The following is a 22713-nucleotide window of genomic DNA, read 5'->3' on the forward strand; positions in this document are numbered from 1 at the left end:
CTGCTTGGACATTAACTCGCTCCGATGATGTCAGCGGCCTCAATAGATGTGGTAAAAATTGGATCTTTTTTAACCCTTGATTCTCCCTTGTTGAATGAATCATATGACCACTAGATGGAGGTCTTTCTTTCAAACTGAAGCTGAAAAAGTCAGCCTTGCCCCTCACATATTTGAGCCACGTTTACATTTAGAGTAAGATTTTTGGACCAAACTGTGCAAAGATTGCATCAAATTAAGCTAATCAAAAAATTTAAATCCTCTCTATTTGTTGCTTCATATAGTAAGTTGTCTGATCCGATGTCAACCACAGTGCACACATGACCCAGTGCTCTATTTTGTCTAAAACAGCCACAATAGTTGTTATAGTACAATTACCATTTTAACACAAAGGGTTCAGTCATAAGCAACGATCAAGTTGATTAACTGATTTAACTGAGACAATTGACAGAATGGCTATTTCATAATTGATTTGATTGGGGGGGCTTCCCATTCACAGGATCCAACTTCTCATTTGTGTGGATTTGCTGCTTTCCTCTCTATCTTTGGTTTTTAGGATTGCTGGTAGGATTACATAAAGATTTTTGATGATGTCACCTTAAACTTAAAGAAAACTTGATGGGCATTTTGTAGACCAAACAATTAATTAGCAAATAATCATCAAATTAATCTTTTATAAAAGTAATTGCTAGGTGCTGCCTTGCATTCATGCTCATTCAATCATTTTACCTGTAAAGTGCATCGTTAAAGTAATAGTGATGTACAAAAGAACCCTATGCTTGTAACATTCAACCTGTTGTGGGCATGATGTGAGTCTTGAGTCCTGTTGAGTTTGTGCCTGTTGAACACTGTGTGAGGGAGGTCTTGAGTCGACTGTGTCATTATGCTTCAAGGCCTCAATAAGCTGGTTGAAACCCTCAGAGTGATTTGAGTTTGAGAGTTTTCTTTCTGCGCCAACAGAGGATGGCACATAGTGTTCGGCTGTGCTGCAGCTTACAATCTTCCCCAGAGGGGCCTGTTGCTTTCCTATGAATAGATCTTGTGTTGCCTGCCGATTCGCCACCCCTCTCCCTCCTCCTGAAACCTTTGTTGTCTGCAGGTTGTGTGTGGCCTGGGGTTGCAGAGTTGGCTTCGGAGCAGTCCGCCAGCTGCTGATGAGCCTCCCTTAGCTGCTGCTGGAGATCCAGGATCGTGCTCTTCACTCTCCCCTCTCCACCTCCTCACTCAGCTCTGTAGAAAGTCAAAAATCACAAGATGGTCATTAGACATATAATGTATGATGGGACAAAGTCAACATGTGAAAGCACATGCCCTAAACCACAAGCAGGAGATTAAAAAAGTAATGCGGTAAGATTAAGAGTAAAAGAAAGTCTCCAATCATAACACAAGACAATATCTAAGTAAAGGTAGGTTTTTAAATGAGTGAATTAAATTGTGTACATTTTTAAACAAGGCCATAGATTCTCCCCATTCTAGCTGCTCTTAAGCTCATTACATGAATAAACTTTTTCTGCAGGACCAGTTGAGCCTCCAGTAGGGGGATGTGTCCCTGTGATAGCTGGCAGCCTGGGTTCTGGTCCTCCTGCAATGCATGAGGCATTTTACCTTCAGCTTTTTCCCTGTTTGGCTGCAATGAAAATTGAAATGCTTTACCAGCTTCCAAAAATCATTGCCCTTGTGGCACAATCAAGAAATTGTTATTTGGATTCTGTTTATATATGTAATATCGGACCTAATTTTTCATATTTTATATCAGTGCTGATCATAGTTTCTTGTTTAAATATGATTATAAACTACAATCAAGATTATAGAGACGAGCAAAATGACTTTTAGTTCCTCATTTCAAGTACATGTTTTTATTTTCTGAGTGTTGAGTTATACTGTTGTTAAAGCTACTTAATCCACTGATAAAAACATCTAAAAACTGCCAGCTAAAAAAAATGTCTACTGGCAACCTTCCAATATTATCACAAAGCACAAACCACATGGCCTGTGCGTGACATTTTATAAAACCACATTTTAGACAAAGAGAGTGTTCTCTCAAAAAAACAAGGTAGGTGTTCAAGATAACAAGAGTGAAACAAGCACACCACTAAATGCTTCACTGTAAGCTGAGGGAAATAATTACTCTCCCTCCAGTGTTCTCTGTCTTATTTTCAGACAGGTTTACATTTGTTTAAAGGATGCCATTAAAGGATGAGTTCACACTTTTTCAAGTTTAAAGATCCCTTCATAATGCAAACACAAAGAAGGAATTTGATGCCAAAAAGACTGTAAATGTGGCAGATACCCACTTGATATGACTACGCCTCATATAAGCTTCAGATAAACTACATATACCCAAATGTACATCAGTTTCCAGTAAATAAGAGCAGTGTGTGGTTTGTTATGGCACTGAAAATGTCTGTTGAACAAGAATCCAAACTATTTGTCAGGATGACTTCACACAAATTAATGGAAAATTAGTATTTTGTGTCTGTTCTTTGATTTGATTATTAATGATTACATGATCAAATGATCAAAGTGCTAAATTTGGATTCAGCTCCTTTTCTTATACTTGCATGTGGGTCCAGCAAGGGGTGCTGTTGCCATTTTCACTTGTGCCTGAACAAAAATAACAATTGCTTCAGGGATTTCCATGAGTAAGACACCTCAGCTATTTGTTATTGTTTTGTTGTCATTGTTATGATAAATGGTGAATGATGCCATGATGAAGTTTTGACATGTTGTCATAACATCTCCAAGAGTATGACAGCTCAGCTGTTTTTTTTATTGTTGTTTTGTTGTCATAGTCATGATGTCATGATAAAGTTTTTAATGTCTGTTTGACACATTGTCATTAAACTGAATTATAATTTTAATCAATCGGCATCAATAAAATGAATTACATGCCTGAGATGGGAAATGTGTTTAATTACTATTTTATCCATTAACGCCTGTTGTCGCTAATCTGCATCATACCCAAATGTATACCTATGCTATGTGCTACAGTCAAATGAACAATCTCCACTTAAATTAGTATCTACTTGAAAGCAAAAACACAAATAATTAATTTTTGAACATGATTGCATGTAAATTCAAATACGAACGTGACTGCATCCTCTCTGTTCATTTAGCTAGCACTCTGATAGCAGATTGGTTACTGCGCGAGTTCTAGAATCATAATGTTGCCTGTTCGAACCCGCGGTATCTGACCTTTAGTGGGTTCCTGTTTCCTGTTGGCCTCTCAGCAATGGTAAAAAAGAAAAGGTAAAAACGCCGAAGAACCCAGTCTAAAAAAGGAATCAGTAAGTGACTCGTTATCATTTGAGTGTTACTGTTGAGTAGACTGGTCGATTTGTTTTTGACTGTCCCTTGGTTTGATTAATACTTCCCCTGACAACATGGACTTAAGGAGTTTTTTCTTAAAAAATAAAAATCTTTCAGCTAACTAACAACTTAGTCCCTGATGGACAGGGGCTCTCCATTTTGACAGATAAAAGCCTGTATGGGTCATGTATAAACTGGGTCATAAAACTGACTGATATTCTACTTTTCTCAGATTTTAAGTAGTTAATTAAGTTCCTTTGGGTCACCTGAAGTCAGATCTACCTCGATCCTACGTGCTTGCTGGCTAATACAACCCCCCCTCGACACCTAAACTAACAATGCCTTCTGGCTGTGTTTCAGTGAGGAAGCCTGCCAAACTCTCCCTTCCGAGAGTCTGAAATGTGCCATAAGGATACACTACACCATGGTCAGGTGGTGTGCCCACAGAGTCACTGAAGCACAAACAAGATGGCGATAACCAGGCTACAACCAGCAGCCAAAAAATGGCTGTGGACATTGGACCTACATGGGATAAGATTGCATGGTTGGTATCAAGTCATTCTGTGGTTCACCCTAGACGACATTGTCAAAGGTGTCAATTTAAGGTATTGGTTGCTAGCTCATGCATATTCATTAGTGTTACTTAAATATTCATCCAATATACATACAATAATACCTGTTTATTGTACAGATATTACATTTTAAAATTAGATCTTGCACCAGAGACTGCACTTCTCCACTGGGAGTCTCTGGTGCAAACAAAAATTGTTTTAATCAAGTTAAATACTTTTTTTCCCTCACCAGAATTTGGCCAGAAAAGACTATCATGGCATATTGGTTTGGTGGCTGATATCAGCATCAGAGCGTTTAAAGTGCTGTTCGATGACATCAGAGGATGAGGTTAGTGACTACAGTGGTAACTGGTAACTCTGCACGATTGCTGAAATGGTTACAGGCCAGCCTGGAGGAACCGGGACATCTCCTCAACCCCTCTTTGCCGGTATTGAATCATGTAATTAAGGCCAGACTCCCTCAACAGAGTGTCCAGGTTGGTGTCACTGAGAGTATCACACACCTGCAGCCGAGCAAATAGGAAATGATGCATCAGTTACAGTTCTAGATAAAGACACCAGGAAAACAGATGCATAAAGTTAAGTATGATGTTATGTTTGAATTAGATAGTTTAAATATTAGTTGATATTAGTATCCTTCCACATGGTACGCTATAATTTCCTTAAGAGGGCAAATCACCATATAAAGATTTTTTATTATATATGATAATAGTGATAACATGTTTTCCTGATATTCTCTCCATGCAAAATCTATTTCTATTGTTATGAACAGTGATACCTCCACATAATGAGGATGCCACATGCAACACTGACTGGAGAGCTTAAATAATTCAGAGCCTTGTTTCATCGGACACCAGCAACTTTAGACTTTGACGTATGGCTTACAGACTGGTTTTATGTGTAATTGATGAGATGATGAGTTGTACTTCAGCATTCAACAGAGAGTTACATTGAATAGAAGTTGCTAAAGCATGCCTTAACTCAGCAAAATAATGTAACACAATCAGTGCCTTTAACACTGTGGGGAAACACAGCACACTATGTCTTTTTTAACTGAACCATATTTATTCAAGTTAAACGCTTTATGTGCTATTTTATTAATAGCACTTGCATGACTCACTGAGGTCATTTTTTAAACCTCAAGGCTCAAACCTAAATGAATTTGCAAAACAAACCGTTACAAATAGGACTTGACGCCATTTGGTGACTCCGTGACAAAAGACGGTGTGTCTGTCCTAAGACCCAGCGTGGAGCAGTATCCTATTAAAGATTAAAAGGGAGCATTCTTCCAACTAGGCTGGACTGACATTTTGTTTACTTCCATGAAATTCTATCACTGGTGGCAATATATTGATTACCCTCATGAAACTTTTCCAGCTTAGTCTTATTTTGATATTACAAATTATACATTACAAATGAATGTGATGTGTCAAACAGTTTTTGAATAAAACAGAGACTTTACTGTAATGTGTCTTTGACCCTTTGCAGCATTCAAGCTACTTTGATGCTTCTGAAATGAATAAATGCACAAAATGCAACTTCTAGTACTTTCTGAATATCCATTACTTTCAATAGGATGACTATTTTAGGTCCATTATGCAGAATCACAGTGTAATCACAAAATAACATACATTAAGTTGACAGGTTGTATGTAAAGGTGCTGGTTGCTTTTCAGAGACCATCCTAAAAGATGATTTAGGTTTTAAGCAAAATATATATTTGTTTAAAGTATATTTTGTTGTGTGCTTGCAGCCTTTGTGGATTGGCAGACTCTGCTCACAGTGACGTCTCTCAGCAGTCCCTAGTTATAGTTACCAGTTTCGGGTTCAACACTCATGCACTATTCATCGGTGTATCACATCACACCTGCCCAACTTCAGACTTGGACAAACCCAATTCTTTTCTGTGCATCTGAACTTTGTAGGCTTATTCTTACTGCTGTGTAAATGTCCAAAACGTTTATGTAGTGTTGCTTCCATTTCAGAGACAAAAAAGAAGTTCAGGGGCTATTTCCCTTGCAGGAAACCTCCTGGAGCTACTCTGAGGAGACAAGATCATCATTTCCTTTTATGGTATGTATCAACTGATTATTTTAATTCCTCTGCAACATCATGTAACGCAAAGCCCAAATGTTACAAGCAAAGCATTGTCATTTAGGCCTCAACATTTTGCTGTTTGTTTTGAAGAGGCATTTTGTGGCAGTTAATATTTATTTTGTTAAGTGGCTAGGTGTTTTTAACTTAATTTTAACTTCATAAATAAGTTAAAATTAAAAGATCAGTTGTTTCTAAATGCTTGTATTTAGATTATTCTAAATTCCACGTGTACTGTGATGTCTTTTCTGTGTAACATGCTGCTTATATTGGTGTTTCACTATTTGGCTTTGGACATGTTCTACTTGTTTGGCTATTTTCTGTATCAAGTATTTAACAGAGCTCTCAAAATGTTAGAAAAACGTCTAAAAGAAGTAACAGAACATTAAGGGGAAAAGGTGGCAGGTCTTGATGGAGGTATTTAAGTCAAATATGCATAACATTTAAAAGGCCAATCATGGAAATAGTCCATGCACCAGTCATGATTTTACGTTTTAAATTAAAAAATGCACCTGTGAAAAAGTCACTGTAGATTAATTTCTGCTTAATTTCTGTACATTTTCACAATGCATGTGAAATGTATCCTCTTTAATTGATGTATTAAGGTCACCTGGTTTGAATAATTGAAAACGCCTTTTGAAGGCTTAACCAGGGTGTGGTAACACACAGACAACCCTCTAAAATGAGGACAAATAGGCAGTAATTTAATTACAAACTTATCAAGGCACTGTGAATTAACATGTCTTTCTCAAGGAAGTTTTGATATGTTAACATGTATTTAACCTGAAAGATTCTCAGAATAATTGAGACAATTTTCCACTTGCTCATAGTCATTTCTTGAAAACAATTAGTACTTGGCCTCCTGCTGTCTTGTAAGACTGTGGAGTAGTGTGTCATGGTTTAGTCTGTTGACTGTTGACTACAGTATAATCCTGTTTTTCAGAAACAGGTTTTGTGGTTGTTCATTCAAAAAAAGTGTGATTGTGGCATTAGAATGTGTATATATCATATCATATCATATCATATCATATCATATCATATCATATCAGTAATATCCTCATAAAAGCAGACCTGTGGTCTATGAAACAGTAAATTGCTTTAAATTTCTTTCACAGAGCACGAACAGAAGTGTTTTGAAGCATGAAGCGCAGTAAGCATCGTGGACACAAGGAGGACAGGAACGGAGGTATCAGTAGCAAAGATGGATGAGAGATTAGCTCAAAGACGTATCTGGGAAATGCTGGCTGACATTACAAACTCATGCCGGCTGGTTTCCCATTTTAACTCCCTTTGCCAAACAACAGCACAAGAAACATCATCATGTATTCTCCACATTTAATCTTTCCCTGAAGTATACAAGTGCAGCAGTTACTTGACTTCACATATTAAGATGACTCCTTCTTGACCTATAAATGACATATTAGCTTTTTAGGACATGATTCAATATTTAAATTGAACTACAAGTTATCCTTATTGTGTTTTTTTCACGTGATCTCCAGATGAGCCAGCTATTTTGGAGACAGAGAACCTGGATCGTAAGCTCATGGGAGGCCCAGACCCTGACACTATCTCATTGGCCTCAGTCACAGCTGTCACCACCAATGTATCAAACAAAAGGCAAGCATGATACTGTTGGGCATGTGGCTGTCTTTTAAACAGTTTCATTGTTATTATTATTCTTGTATCTGAATCATGACTCTTAAGTAGATAAATACCATCCTATTCATCTGCCCTGTAGATGTCAAATGTTGTTGTCACCGACTAAACCTATAACCTAATTCACATAAACTCTGTTGTTTGTCACTGATCTCTGATCTCATTATTATGCAGATCAAAACCAGACATAAAGATGGAACCCAGTTCTGGAAGACCAGTAGATTATCAAGTAAGAAAATATTAAGATTATTGACTGCTTTTCCTTTACAAAAGGAAGGTTGATCTAATTTTTTAGTCGTAGATGTGGTGCCATCGGTACATTATTAATCAATTAATTAGCCAGTAACTCATTCAATTACTTAATTTCAGGTCAGTGTGACAGTGATTGAGGCCAGACAGCTGGTGGGTCTGAACATGGATCCAATGGTCTGCGTGGAAATTGGAGAAGATAAAAAGTACACCTCAATGAAGGAGTCAACCAACTGCCCATACTACAATGAAGTGAGTCAGTCATGATGACATACTGTATATATATATATTGTAGAATATAAAGAAGATACCCACAATATCATCACAGCATACTTAATAATCATATACATATTTAATAATCCAAACTTGTATTTTTCTTTTCCAGTATTTTGTGTTTGACTTCCACGTGCCTCCAGATGTTATGTTTGACAAAATCCTGAAGTTGTCTGTAAGTTGTTTAATTTACAAAAAAATGTAATATAAATGTATTTTTTTGTCATTTGTATTATTCCTAGTTAGTTGCAAGGCACTGTAGTTAATTCTGCAATCTTTATCTCCTTGAACCCACCTGTAGGTGATCCACTCCAAAAATCTTCTGCGCAGTGGAACACTAGTTGGTACTTTTAAACTGGACGTTGGCACAATCTATGGCCAGCCAGGTAAAAGATAAAAGGAAATCAGTCTTATCATTCTGAATTTATATTTACAATACAGGTATTTCAATGTTGGGCAAATTTGTTTTCTCTTTTCTCTTGCAGAGCATCAGTTTTACCACAAATGGGCTTTGTTGACTGACCCTGAAGATATCACAGCAGGGTGCAAAGGCTATATCAAATGTGATGTTGCGGTTGTGGCCAAAGGAGACACTATAAAAACACCACACAAGGCTAATGAATCTGATGAAGATGACATAGAAGGGTAAATAATATTTTCTTATTTATTCCTACAATTAAAGTTGAGCCATAATGGAGGTCTCGATCATAAAGAATCCCGCTTCCTTCTCATCACAACAATGTTTTTGTTACACTGTTTCAACATTTGCTATTTCTGCTTCAGCAACCTCTTGATACCAGAGGGGGTACCTGCAGAGCGACAGTGGGCTCGTTATTACCTGAAGATCTACAGAGCGGAGGGACTCCCCAGAATGAACACAAGCATCATGGCCAACGTTAAAAAGGCCTTTATAGGAGAAAATAAGGACCTGGTTGATCCTTATGTCCAAGTACTGTTTGCTGGTCAGAAGGCAAGTAATAGCAAAGATCCCAAATCAATCAGTTTAATCTCAGCAAGTCAAAATATTGATTACACTGATATTACATTGCCTAACTTGACTCAAGTGTTAATAATGGTTGTATTTTGTGGTCACAGGGGAAAACATCAGTACAAAAGAGCTGCTACGAACCCATTTGGAACGAGCAAATTGTTTTCACTGAGATGTTTCCACCACTTTGCAAACGCATGAAGATCCAGATCCGCGACTCAGATAAAGTGAACGACGTTGCTATAGGAACACACTTTCTAGATCTACGGAAGATTTCCAATGATGGGGACAAAGGTCATTTATCATTTTTTTATTCCTTTTGTCCTTGAAGTTTGATCTACTCAGTATCATACAAAACATCTGTCATGCATCACCTTTCCATCTTTAATAAGCAAATTATCAGATGCAAATTGTATTTATTCTTTATTTCTCAGGCTTCCTCCCCACGCTCGGACCTGCCTGGGTCAACATGTATGGCTCCACTCGTACCTACACCCTGATGGACGAGTACCAGGAGTTAAATGAAGGGCTCGGTGAAGGGGTGTCCTTTAGGGCCCGTCTACTGATCAGCTTGGGTGTGGAGATACTCGACCCCTCTTCACCTGAGATTACCTGCTCCACAGACGTGCAGGTGGAGGGAGTGCCCAACATCTCAGAGGTGGGTCCCTGCCTGGATGGGCAGCCATGCAGAGTAATCCAATTGTTACTCCTGCTGACAGGTCATTGTGCTGTGGTTAATGTGAATTATTAATTGTCTTAATTTAGCACACCTGGTGCATTATTAAAATGCTGTTTGCATAAATGCATCTCCTTTTTGTTGGTGGACAATGTAAGTCACACAGCAAATTCAATTGAGCAGGGTGGGACCGTAACCCTGAGCCGTTTAATTTCCAGTTCTCACTGTCAGACAGCTTGTATTACAGGATTGTCAGGACCTCTACAATACTTAATATGTTATCCAACAGTTGTCAAAATTTGCTGTCCATTTGTGTCCTTTCTAGACTTTATTTACCAGAGAAAAAATGGGAAGGTGGTGAGCCATTCACGTCCAGATACTTACACTTGTTTGTTTATTTCACAGACTGCAACTGGGAAGGTTGAGGAATTTTTCCTGTTTGGTTCATTCCTTGAGGCCACAATGGTTGACAGGAAGATTGGCGATAAGCCCATCAACTTTGAGGTCACCATAGGTATTTTCCATTACCTACTCATTATCAGATTTTGCTAATGTCTGTTCCATTATGAGGCTGAATTTGAACCCTTTTCAGTGATATTTTTTAAGCAAAATTCAAAGAGAAATCTGCCAAATCTTGTAATAGTTCCTGGTGTTAAAGTGTTATTATTTTGGGCAGTTTAGAGTTAATATAATTGATAAACATTAACATATTGTTACTGTAGTTCATATGAAACCAAACAGTTTTGGAGACCAAGAAAAACCTATGATTATGAGTTAAAGGTGCAGCACATTTAAGGATGTGACTAGTAACATAGTTGGCTATTTTCAGGTTACTATGGAAACGAGATTGATGGGATTGCCAAGCCACAAAGAAAAGGGAAGAGGGGGGGAGGCGATGGAGACGAAGAAGAAACTGAACTGATCCACAACTCTAGTGATGAGGAGATGGACGATGACGGCGACCTGACTTCAGTTGCGACTACTCCTCCCATGAAACCTGTCATCACTGACCGGTTAGAGCTATAATAATAATATCATCATAGTGTGCAAAAAACAACAAATTATCTTGGAAATTAACATGCAATAATTGAAAGAAAAACTGAATCAATAGGATGTTTCTCACAAAATACACGTAAGCACCACAGATTGTTACTTAACTCATATTTTCATTATACAGAGCTCAAGTAGTCCTAGATATTACATTTCAAAATCCTGTGAGATGTAATTGTTTTAGGTGACATTTTTAACATCATTATGTACTGTTTTTCCTTTTTGATTACGTGAATTCCTCATTTGTATTCTCAGAAACTACTTCCACCTGCCGTATTTTGAGAGGAAGCCATGTATCTACATCAAGAGTTGGTGGCAGGACCAGAGACGGAGGCTGTACAACGCCAACATCATAGACAACATTGCAGATAAATTGGCAAGTCATACATTCAATTAAGAGGTAGATTAGTATATTTTTTTTAAAGTTAGGTATGTAATTTTATTAATTTGTCTATTATGAGTTTAATTGCCAGTAAAATGTATTATTAAAATGTAAACATCCTCTATTGTTTCTTCAGGAGGATGGACTGAATGATGTGCAGGAGATCATCAAGACAGAAAAGTCTTATCCTGAGCGTAGGCTTCGAGGTGTCCTTGAGGAGCTCAGCCAGGGATGCAGGTCTGAAGCTAACAACATAAACATAAACATTGTAATAACAGGCTGTATTTATGCATGCTGTGGACTATAACATTTTAAATTGACTGAGCTCTTCCTCTTTCAGTCAGTTCCTTTCACTGGCAAACAAGGACCAGAATCAGTCGGGCAGAACCAAACTTGACAGGGAGAGACTGAAGCTGTGCATGTTCGAAGTGGTATGTCAATCTAATGAAGATCTGAGATTTTTCTACTACCTGTTGACTGTAATAGCACCATGTTGCTAAATTCTGGGATGTTTCTGGTTGTAGGAGAGCATAGGCCAGCAAGCTAAAGCCATGAGATCACAGGTGAAAAAAAGCACAGTGAGAGATAAAATCAAGCTGGCTCAGAACTTCCTCCAAAAGCTGCAGTTCCTGGCTGATGAAGTAAGATGTACAACATTTTAAGCATCTACAGTACCATATAAAAAATGATATTCCTTATTGTACATGTTTGTCATAGAGGTAATTTTATTTATTTGTTTAATGTGTTTATATTTTTTTATTACAGCCCCAACACAGCGTTCCTGATATTTTCATTTGGATGATAAGTAATGGGAAGCGTATTGCTTATGCACGCGTTCCCTCGAAAGACCTCCTTTACTCTAATATAGATGAGGAAAGGGGAAAGGACTGTGGGAAAGTGAAAACAATCTTTCTGAGGGTGAGTTTACATTAAAGATTGTAACATAATCAAAAATGAATTCATCTTATATGTACTTTGAATGTGTTCTTAAAACTCCTTTCATCATGTTTTTCCATGCTGTTTTGCTATAATATAATAATTTGTTTTTTTCCTCTTATAAACTAAAGATCCCAGGTAAGAAAGGTTTTGGGCCTGCTGGATGGACGGTGCAGTCCAAGATAGAGATTTATCTGTGGCTGGGTCTGAATAGGCAGCGCAAAGACTACCTGATCGGTCTGCCCAATGGATTTGAGGAAAATAAGTTGTCCAGAGGACCTGGCATGCCGTGCTCACCGCCCATCAGCCTCACCTACATGAGTACGACAATTATATACCTGCCAAACTCACATCATTTGTATAAACTAAATTCATTTTCTAATAGATGAAATAAAGGCTTTACCTCCAGATATTGACTAATTGATTAATTTCTGTGCATCTGGATCTCTCCACAGTGAAACAGATCTTCCAGCTGAGGGTCCACATGTACCAGGCTCGCAGCCTGTTTGCAGCTGACAGCACAGGATTGTCTGATCCCTTTGCGAGAGTCTTCTTCTCAACACAAAGTCAGGTCACTGAGGTGAGCGCACTCAAAGGACTTTTTAGGAATTGGCCTGGACTTAAATACATACACATAAATTCTTAAATGATTTGACTTCAGCGTATTGCTGATTCTGCATCTTTCTCAAATATTTTGTTTTCTTGCCAGGTGCTGGCCGAGACTCTCTGCCCAACTTGGGACCAGCTGCTGGTTTTTGAGAATGTGGAGCTGTTTGGAGAGGCCACCGAGCTGCGAGACGACCCTCCTATTATCGTGATTGAAATCTATGATCAAGACACAGTGGTGAGACTTGTTTTGAAATAGAGATGCCTCCCTGTTTCCATTTGATTTAACGTGAGTCTACCTTCACACAGCTTGGATTTCCCGATAGCAACTGTCTTAACAGTGTGTCTGTCTTCCATTTGAATGTAAGACTAAACATATTGATAGTAATGAATTAGATTCAGTGTGTGATATGCCCTTAATATTGTGTTATACCATTACTTTCTTTGCTAGAAAAGTGTTGAGAGCTTTTAAAGGAGGTTTTTTAAGATTTACCACCTTTGTTTGTGTCTATAGCAGCCTGATCTGAATTATATTTGAAAGAATGCTTTTGTTCACTGACAATTTTATATTTGTTTCTGACGATAACACCATTGTTTTGGATGACCCTTTGGATAAGTAGAGTGTGGCGTCTGATGGCTTGATGTACTGTAGAGTAAACTGTATCAAAAGGCATGCAAGAGGAATAAGACATGCATCGAAGGACTTCATGCAAACAGTCCAAAGGGAGGGGTGGACTCTCCCTGATTGACTTATGCCTGTTGCATTCCTTTAAGTTAAATTTTGTGGTTTTTGTATGTGGGCAACAGAAAATCTGGACTCTTCATAACCACTAACTGCAAGAGAGATTTAATAGTATATATTTTGAAGCAGTAATAATCTTTTGACATGACATAAATACACCTGTTTTGCAGTTTACTGGTTATTTTAAGGTATCCTGCTTTTTCCCTTTTGGGCACTTTTGAATTTACTCCTTTTATTTATCTCTCTATCTGCAGAAACATGTGCACCTCAAGCCATGTTTCTTTCTGCTGATAGGATAAATCAAATGATCAATAATGGCATCATGAGCAACCTTGTTTAATTACTTGTAACATAAACAGTGACAGATTGGATATGGTAGGCCAAAAAGATAATTCTTTCAAATATTCCAACCAGAATTCAGTCTTTATTGTGCGGAGATTTAAAGGGTTTTATCTGTCATGTGCTTCCAGGGTAAAGCTGACTTCATGGGCAGAACTTTTGCCAAGCCTGTGGTCAAGATGGCGGACGAGCACTACGGCCCCCCACGCTTCCCTCCTCAACTGGAGTACTATCAGATCTACCGTGGGAACTGCACAGCTGGAGAAATGTTGGCAGCTTTTGAGCTGTTGCAGGTGAGCTTAATGTTTACATGACTACAGTTATCTCTAGAAGATTATACTGAAGTAAATGTCTTATAATAATTTCCTGTGTCTGTTAGATTGGCCCCAATGGGAAAGCTGACCTGCCACCAATAGAAGGTCCTACAGATATAGACCGCGGCCCAATCCTGCCTGTTCCCCTGGGAATCAGACCAGTGCTCAGCAAGTACAGGATTGAGGTGACGACTTAATTTTAGCTTTAATTTGAACGATATGATTTTTTTATTATCAGGGAAAATGTATTCAAATAAGAAAAAGAAAACCAACAAAATCTCTGTTTGCTCCAGGTGTTGTTCTGGGGCTTGAGAGACTTGAAGAGGGTGAATCTCGCTCAGGTGGACAGGCCCCGTGTGGACATCGAATGTGCCGGCAAGGGAGTGCAGTCTGCCCTCATCCCCAACTACAAGAAAAACCCCAACTTCAGCACCCTTGTCAAGTGGTTTGAAGTTGTATGTTATCATTTAAATTAATTTGTTAATATTTACCTTTTCTATCACCTTCTATTAAACTAAACATTTTACTCATGTTAGAAAAGAAGCACTGAGTGGACCGTTGACATATCAGTATAAATTCCTTTGTACTTATACTTTAAAGGGGTTATAATGTATATTTTTCATAATAGCAATTCATTACGACAGAAACACAGCTCCCAAAATCAGGTTTTTTTACGTTTTAAGTATACTAGTTTTAAGTATGAAACTAGTCCTGGGTTTTGTGTCTCAGGATTTGCCGGAGAATGAGTTGCTCCACCCACCTCTGAACATCCGAGTGGTGGACTGCAGGGCTTTTGGCCGCTACACTCTGGTTGGCTCCCATGCTGTCACCACACTGCGGAAGTTCATCTATAGGACAACAGACAAGCAGGCCAACAACTGGTCCACTACAGGTAGGTTGACCCTTTATAAACCAAACTCTGGAGGCCTATAACACACATTATTATTACTTACTTTCTATTATATGCAATGGTGAAAGTTAAAAACACACAGTATATTTTGTTTTTATATTGGGTTTATCTTTCAGAGGAAATTATTGTTGTCAACATGGAGCCCGAGCCTAATTTTAAGAAGATGGAAACTGTAGTCAAACTTGACTCGGTGAGCTTTTACGTTTTCAATTTTGTATAACCTTTATTGATAGAATTAGACCCTATTTGAATTAAATAATCCCATATAAATAGACATGGTTAAAATAGAAAGTTGTTGACAGACAGCATTTATACTCTAGCAAGCCAACAACTGTGAAATAAAAAGCCAATAAGATGTCTGTGTAGAGTAAAATACTTTATGATTTTACATTATGCAATCTGTTTTTCTGTGCAGTGCTCCGATGCTGTGGTTAAAGTTGAGGTAAGCAAAGTTCCAGCTACAGTTGCTTTACTTTATGAATTAAAAGATTCTACATAATTTCAAATAAGCTCAAACATATACTGACAGCCTGCCTAATTTTTTTTGTATGAAAAGGATGATGAAAAGGATGGGAAGGGGAAAAAGAAGAAGAGGAAGAAGGGTGATGAGGCTGACGAAGAGGAACTTGACGAGAGCATGCTGGACTGGTGGTCCAAATATTTTGCCTCCATTGAAACTTTGACAGAGGTTAGAAACCTGAATTTAACAACGCTATCCAGTGTTACAAAGTATGATGACAGCTACAATGAAATACTCTTATATTTCAACTTTTTTCACATTTTAATTATCTTGGGGAAACTGGATCTTGTTTTGGTATTGAAGAAAAATGTATAAATGACCTTCTGCTCATACAGGCGCTCAAGACCCAAGAGGCAGCTCTCTCAGATTCAGAGGACAAAGACGACATGGACATTACAGATGGTGGAGGTAAAACCAGATGAGAAATGAGCCGATGTGTTAAAGTTTTATATTGTCTGTCATGTTTCATGTGCTTCTCTGTCAGACCTGAATCACGTAGGTCTAAAATCTTAGAGAAAAACAGCGAAATTGACTTCCTTTGAAACTTTTCTTTGATTATCAAAACTGTCTTACACTTCAAGTAATCAACTGCAATTTCCTAGTACTGAAGAATGATAAAGAAGCTAGTTCATATGTAACATTACTTTTCAAAGTTAATCTTTTATAAACTGACTAACTGTGTTGTTCTCCTCTACAGTGCAGCACTGATCTGCTGCAACACTCATAGCTCAAGAATGCCTACAGTGTACAGTAGATGCTGACATGAATCCAAATTTCCATATGTGGACCAACCGCTTTTTCTCTCCCATATGCATATTAAACATATGCTGGCCATGAAAGTTGTCAATTAGAAAAAATCATAATGACTGATTGATGAGCTTTTTAAAATGATATAAATACATTTTAAACATGGTTAATTTTAAGCTGTAACCAGACACATTCAAAATGAGAAAATATATTATTAATGCAACTGAGTATACGCTGTATTACATAGTGTATATTACATACATTTGCGCTGTACCATGTAAACTGATGTTTATGTGACATACAGTACAAAAAATAATAAGAACATTGTAAGCTTTACAGAGACCTCACAGCTCTACAGCTGCCTGCCTGGAGGATCCTGTCTCATCACCAAGTATCCCCACTGAACTGTATACTGTACAGTAGTATACAATTCAATGGTATGCTTGCTGTATACAGCTGGTTTTGGCAACTTTCATGTGGAATTCATGTCTTGAGTGCTCTGCTCCTTCACCCCCACCCCCAACCCCTCTTTCCTCCGTCCCCACCGCTAACCTGTACTCAGATATCAAACCTGATGACTCTCCTGTGAAAGGCACCAAGAGAGGAAAAGGAAAGAAGGAAAAGAAGAAGCTAGCACTTGATTCGGGAGATAGGAGAAGGCCAAAGCTAGATGAGCTAAAGGTACTAAAATGGACTCGTAGTGTACAAAGATAACAATTGACTATACTGGCTATACTTTTTGTATGTACATGACAGGATGTCATAGGTAGAAGTGTAACCTGGAAAGGTGCAAAATTATGCAGAACTCATGTTTTAAAAAATGTTTTGTTCTTAAACAAGGTGTATCCCAAGGAACTGGAGGGTGAATTTGACAACTTTGAGGACTGGCTGCACAGTTTTAACCTGTTCAGGGGAAAGGGTGGCGATGACGACGACCAAAATGTGGCTGATGAAGACAGGATTGTTGGAAAATTCAAAGTAAGAGTACAGTACAGTACATTAACATAAGATTAAGTTATTTTTCTTTCAATTACGTAATTTTTCTGTACATACCTATAACATCTATTTACAAGCAAGCTAATCATAGATTGCCATTTTGTTTAGTTAACTTAAGACAGTTAAAGAGAGTGAGGAACGCTTTACATTTAATGCGAGGTAACATTTGTGACATGTAATCTTTGACCTGAAGTAACTGTGTTCCTAAAGGGCTCAATGTGCATGTACAAAGTATCAGATGATATGCCCAGAGACCAGAGCTTTGACTCCAACATGGGGATGTTTCAGAACATCCCTCACAACGATCCAATTAACATCCTCGTCCGCATCTATGTCATCAGGGTAAGCTATGTATTCTACACTCTGTATTTTAATTTGAATGCTGTTGTAGATATACCAGGAAGAAGTCAGATTCTATGAATATGACTTATTTGAAACATTAATTAATTCAGAAATCTTACTATTTGTTGGTAGGCAACTGATCTGCATCCAGCAGACATTAACGGGAAAGCTGATCCGTACATTGCAATCAAACTGGGAAAGACTGAGATCAAAGACAAAGAGAACTACATCTCCAAACAGCTGAACCCTTTGTTTGGCAAGTAAGTAGAAAGGCTTTATTCTAAAAACATTATCTGTATGATTTAAGGTAGAGAAATTTGTTCATACAGTACATGTATTGATATGCATGAAAACACTAACAAATGCTGTATTTCTCATCGTCTCAGGTCTTTTGATGTTGAAGCCACATTCCCAATGGATTCCACACTAACGGTGTCGATTTATGACTGGGATCTGGTGGGGACTGATGATCTGATTGGGGAAACCAAACTCGATCTTGAGAACCGCTTCTACAGCAAACACAGAGCCACATGCGGTGTCACGAGTAACTACGCCATGTAAGAATCAAAGACCTACCTCTTTGTAGCAGTGTGTAGAAGACTGTGGAGAACTTGAGTAAATAATATAATGTAGGGCATCAGGATGACTCAGGTAGTGTTGTAATATGTCAGTCTAAGAATAGTACATAAAATTGATTTTTACATGCTACTTCATGTGTTAATCCCCACACTCTGTTACAAATGTTTTTTACTTGAGTGTAATATAGTGTTATTTTCACAAAGGAGCTTAAACTGTAGAGTCATCAGAGATTTACACAATGCATTATTTTCCATAATAATTCCTTTTTTTCTTCTCTGCAGCCATGGTTACAATGTTTGGAGGGACCCGATGAAACCCACACAGATCTTGGCTAAGCTGTGCAAGGAGGGCAAACTGGATGGGCCTCACTACGGCCCTGGAGGAAGAGTGAAGGTGGAGAACCGTGTCTTCATGGCACAGACTGAGATCGAGGATGAAAATGGTGCATGTAGATTTCATTTACACCGTTTTGTTAAGCTTAATATCCACCAGGAAATATTTTGGATGAAAAGCAGGTTACTACTGTACTATTGGGTACTTGTGATATTGGTAATACGAGCTGGACTTGTTCTAATTTTATACAAAGTGTGATTACAAATTCTTTTTAAATTAAACCACATGGATTATTTGGTGTTGTTTGGCAGGTCTGAAGAAGCAGACAGATGAACATCTGGCTCTGACCGTGTTGAAGCATTGGGAGGAAATCCCGCGGGTGGGATGCAAACTTGTCCCAGAACATGTGGAGACCAGACCACTTCTGCACCCTGATAAACCAGGAATTGAACAAGTACGTCAATGTGTTCATGTTTGCTCCACTCCAACTACACTTTTTAAACAGAGATCATTCTCCCAAGTAATTTAAATGTTTGTTTTCATACTAAAAAATGTTATTCCCTTGTGTTTTATTTGCTTTAGGGGAGAATTGAAATGTGGGTGGATATGTTCCCTAAGGATATGACTGCACCTGGTCCTGCCCTTGACATTTCACCACGTAAACCGAAGAAGTATGTTCACTATTCAGACTTGGGACAAAGTTTTTAACTTGCTTGAACACAGTAGACATTTTTTCAGCCAAAAGACACCAAGTCCAGCAGGCAGAGGAGTCCTGCCTGAACTAACTTAAGTAACTTATCGTTAATCCTAATATTATTAGTGTTTGATCATATGTTTGATTTCTGCTTGTGGTCAGGTTTGAACTGAGGGTGATCGTTTGGAACACAGATGAGGTTGTCCTAGAGGATGATGATATCTTCACTGGAGAGAAATCAAGTGACATTTTTGTGAGAGGGTAATATTGAGCTTGTTACTGGATGTTTTTGAGTCACCAATATTTATAATACATAAAAATAGAAGTATATTTGATTCAGATGGAAAACAATACTCGGTTTGTTCAAGATTCTGTATCTATCCTTCATGTCTCTGCCTGTAATAGTTGGCTGAAAGGACAGCAAGAGGACAAGCAGGACACCGATGTCCATTACCACTCCATTACTGGGGAAGGCAACTTCAACTGGCGCTTTGTCTACCCCTTCGACTACCTCATGGCTGAAGAGAAAATCGTCATCTCTAAAAAAGAGTCCATGTTTGCCTGGGATGAGACCGAGTACAAGATCCCAGCTCGTCTGAATCTGCAAGTGTGGGACGCTGATCACTTCTCAGCAGATGACTTCTTAGGTAAGTTATTTATAATAACCTTTGGCTTCATGAATCAATATTTATACCACAGAATTAAAACATGTTATATTTTTTTGGTATATTCTGAAATAGAACTCATCAGGTCTGTCTTTTTCATTAAAGACATAACTCAATAGTCTATTAACTACTTGTTTTTAACCTTTCTTGCTTTTAACTGAGATAAATATCATCTTCAAAGGTGCGATTGAGCTGGACCTGAACCGTTTCCCGCGTGGTGCTAAGACTGCCAAGCAGTGCACCATTGAGATGGTGACAAATGAAACAGAGATGCCCATGGTCTCCATCTTCAAACAGAAGAGGATCAAAGGCTGGTGGCCATTTGTGGCCAGAAATGAAGAAGATGAGTTTGAACTCACAGTAGGTCACAGTAAAAGAAAGCCAGTTAATCAAAATGTTGGTTAAGACTGATATATTGAAACAATAAACACTGGACTGAATGTATCAGAGTTGTCAGTAATGGAGTCATTTCTTATTGCAGCTCTGCGACTTCCAGCTCATGTTTTTGTTTGTGTGTCTGACATCTGTCTATCTATCTGTAGCCTAAACCCTTGCAAATCCTTGACTGAGATTGATTTTTGTCTTTTAAGGGAAAGGTGGAAGCAGAACTGCACCTTCTGACAGGAGAGGAGGCTGAGAAAGGCCCCGTTGGTGAAGGACGCAATGAACCAGAGCCACTGGAGAAACCCAAGTATGAAGGATATTCTCTAAACACGCCAATGTCAACATCCTTATTACTGATCATTCTTTTGATCTCTTTTTCTTTATTACAATTACATATGTTTATTTCTTAGCTTGGCTACCTTTCACACCTCGCTATAAACACACGGATATACAGATGCAAGCGAACAAATAGCTCCAGCCAGTCCAACTTGGCTAAAAAAATGTACTCCGACAAGTGGTCTAAAGCAAAACAGGCCAGAAATAACAAAATAAATACTATGATAAACACATACAAATAAACAAAATGGATAAATATGTCATGAACATAAAAACAAACTATAAAACAAGCATAAAAAACGTAACCACTATTTAAGAAAAATAAAATTACATAATAAAATGATAACCAAAATAAGCAATTTCCCGAAATGAGCAAAGACAATTTTTCGAATTTAATTCAACCAAGTTCTGGACTTTTACCTAGGATCCCCTTACTTTTCATGGTAAGTTGGCATTTCTTCATATCTTTAGTGTATTTCTACCTACCAGGTTCTTAAAATAACTTGTTTCTATGTCTTGCCTTTTGCTTTGTCTTTGTTTCAGTAATGCCAGCTACATTTACATTTAGATTTAGCTTAGAAAGAGAGCAACAATAGTCTATAGTGTTGAGATTCTGTATTACTGAACATTTGTGTTTCTGTCCTTCCAGCCGTCCAGACACCAGCCTTCTGTGGTTCCTCACTCCCTTCAAAGCCATAAAAAATTTGGTCTGCAACCAGTACAAGTGGCTGACCATCAAGATAGTCACAGCTCTCCTGCTGCTAGCCATGCTAGCTATTTTCCTTTACAGCATGCCTGGTTACATGGTCAAAAAAATGCTGGGCGCTTGAGATGTTGCTCAGACACCTCTGCAGAAGGTTCCAGCAGTTTCACTAACCAAATGGCATCTGTCTCTCTCTCTCTATCCACACTTTCTTTCAGTCATAGCATTTTAAATACTAAATAGCAACAATATGCATGTTGTATTGCACAGGATATTCTACTAAGAAGTTGGTTTATTGTAATAAAACATTCTTATACTGCCTCTCAGCTATCAGGTGACATTAACATGCTCAATGTTTGCAGACTACTTATCATCCTGTTTGTCACCTGAGTTAAATATCAACATTACCATTTCCAATTCAGAAATGTCTGCTTAGTTTGAAATAAACTTAAATTAGTTATTTCATGTTCTGACGATAAAGGTATCAATTTAAACTGGAGGGTTTCAAACTGATTACTTTTTAGCCATGATATGCTCATCAGGCTGGAGTGGAGAGAGAGAGCTCTCCATTACTGAAGATTGAGACATTGTGAAAATTAAGACAGATTGAGTAGAATTAATAGAGAAAGTAATAGCAGAGAAAAAGATCTGTACAGAAAACACAACAACATAAATAGGTCCAGAATGCAGATATGAAAATGTCCAATTATACAAGAAGAAGACTGAGAGGGCAGAAGACAGCACTTTTAGATTGTAAACTCTCATTAGCATCAGAGCAGTGCCTCAGATTGGAAATTTAATCAGTCAAGTACAAAAATGACCCTTGTTAATTATGTAAGCATGGTTTATGAAGAGGTGAGATAAAAATACTCACATAGCAATGATGCAAAGAAAGAAGAAAGAGGAAGAAACTTTATACGAACATTATGGAAGGATGGTAATGGTGTAGAATCACAAAACTAATCAGACAAAAACTAAACAAGACACCAGTAAAAATGGGAGCAGTGTTTCCAGTTATGAAGAGGAGCAACTAGAAGACAAATGAATACATTTTCTTGTTAATTCAGAGAATGTTTTACTTTATCAAGAGGAACATGAGGTAGAACAACTACAAGCAACACCTGAAAGAGGCAACAGCAGAAATATCAAAACATCAAAGAAACCAGCTGATCTAAACATCCCTGCAGTAATGCTGCTGTGTATGAAATTAACTCAAATCTTGCACTGTGACTTGGATTTCTTACCTTTGAGCCACTTTTGTTAATATTCTAGTAAAAAGATTCATAGTATTTGTATTTGCATTTGTTGGTCAGTAGCATGCA

At 38.0% G+C, this 22713-nt stretch overlaps 1 protein-coding gene across 1 annotated transcript; it reads left to right on the forward strand.

The window, feature by feature from the left end:
* Positions 1 to 7111: 7111 nt before the first annotated feature.
* LOC134001056 (otoferlin-like) lies at positions 7112 to 21518 on the forward strand. The gene is made up of 41 exons (XM_062440595.1): positions 7112 to 7157; positions 7471 to 7588; positions 7802 to 7856; positions 7997 to 8128; positions 8262 to 8324; positions 8451 to 8535; positions 8635 to 8794; positions 8933 to 9119; positions 9245 to 9431; positions 9572 to 9795; positions 10219 to 10327; positions 10643 to 10826; positions 11119 to 11239; positions 11382 to 11482; positions 11586 to 11676; positions 11770 to 11886; positions 12011 to 12163; positions 12313 to 12502; positions 12637 to 12761; positions 12891 to 13025; positions 14000 to 14161; positions 14248 to 14367; positions 14476 to 14637; positions 14912 to 15074; positions 15209 to 15282; positions 15508 to 15534; positions 15649 to 15780; positions 15948 to 16020; positions 16922 to 17040; positions 17200 to 17337; positions 17566 to 17697; positions 17830 to 17957; positions 18084 to 18254; positions 18558 to 18718; positions 18921 to 19063; positions 19192 to 19280; positions 19466 to 19564; positions 19709 to 19950; positions 20150 to 20328; positions 20559 to 20659; positions 21338 to 21518. Exons 1-41 carry the CDS (start codon positions 7112 to 7114, stop codon positions 21516 to 21518), a joined length of 5379 nt encoding a protein of 1792 aa, XP_062296579.1.
* The last annotated feature ends 1195 nt before the right edge of the window (positions 21519 to 22713 follow it).

Source organism: Scomber scombrus, chromosome 19 (genome assembly GCF_963691925.1).
Source record: "Scomber scombrus chromosome 19, fScoSco1.1, whole genome shotgun sequence".
NCBI lineage: Eukaryota > Metazoa > Chordata > Actinopteri > Scombriformes > Scombridae > Scomber > Scomber scombrus.

Excerpts from the sequence above, each read along its gene's own strand:
- LOC134001056 (XM_062440595.1), top strand. The coding sequence starts at position 7,112 with ATGAAGCGCAGTAAGCATCGTGGACACAAGGAGGACAGGAACGGAG. Across the intron at positions 7,589-7,801 it reads ACCAATGTATCAAACAAAAG|ATCAAAACCAGACATAAAGA; the intron begins GCAAGCATGATA and ends ATTATTATGCAG. Across the intron at positions 15,283-15,507 it reads CTGTAGTCAAACTTGACTCG|TGCTCCGATGCTGTGGTTAA; the intron begins GTGAGCTTTTAC and ends TTTTCTGTGCAG.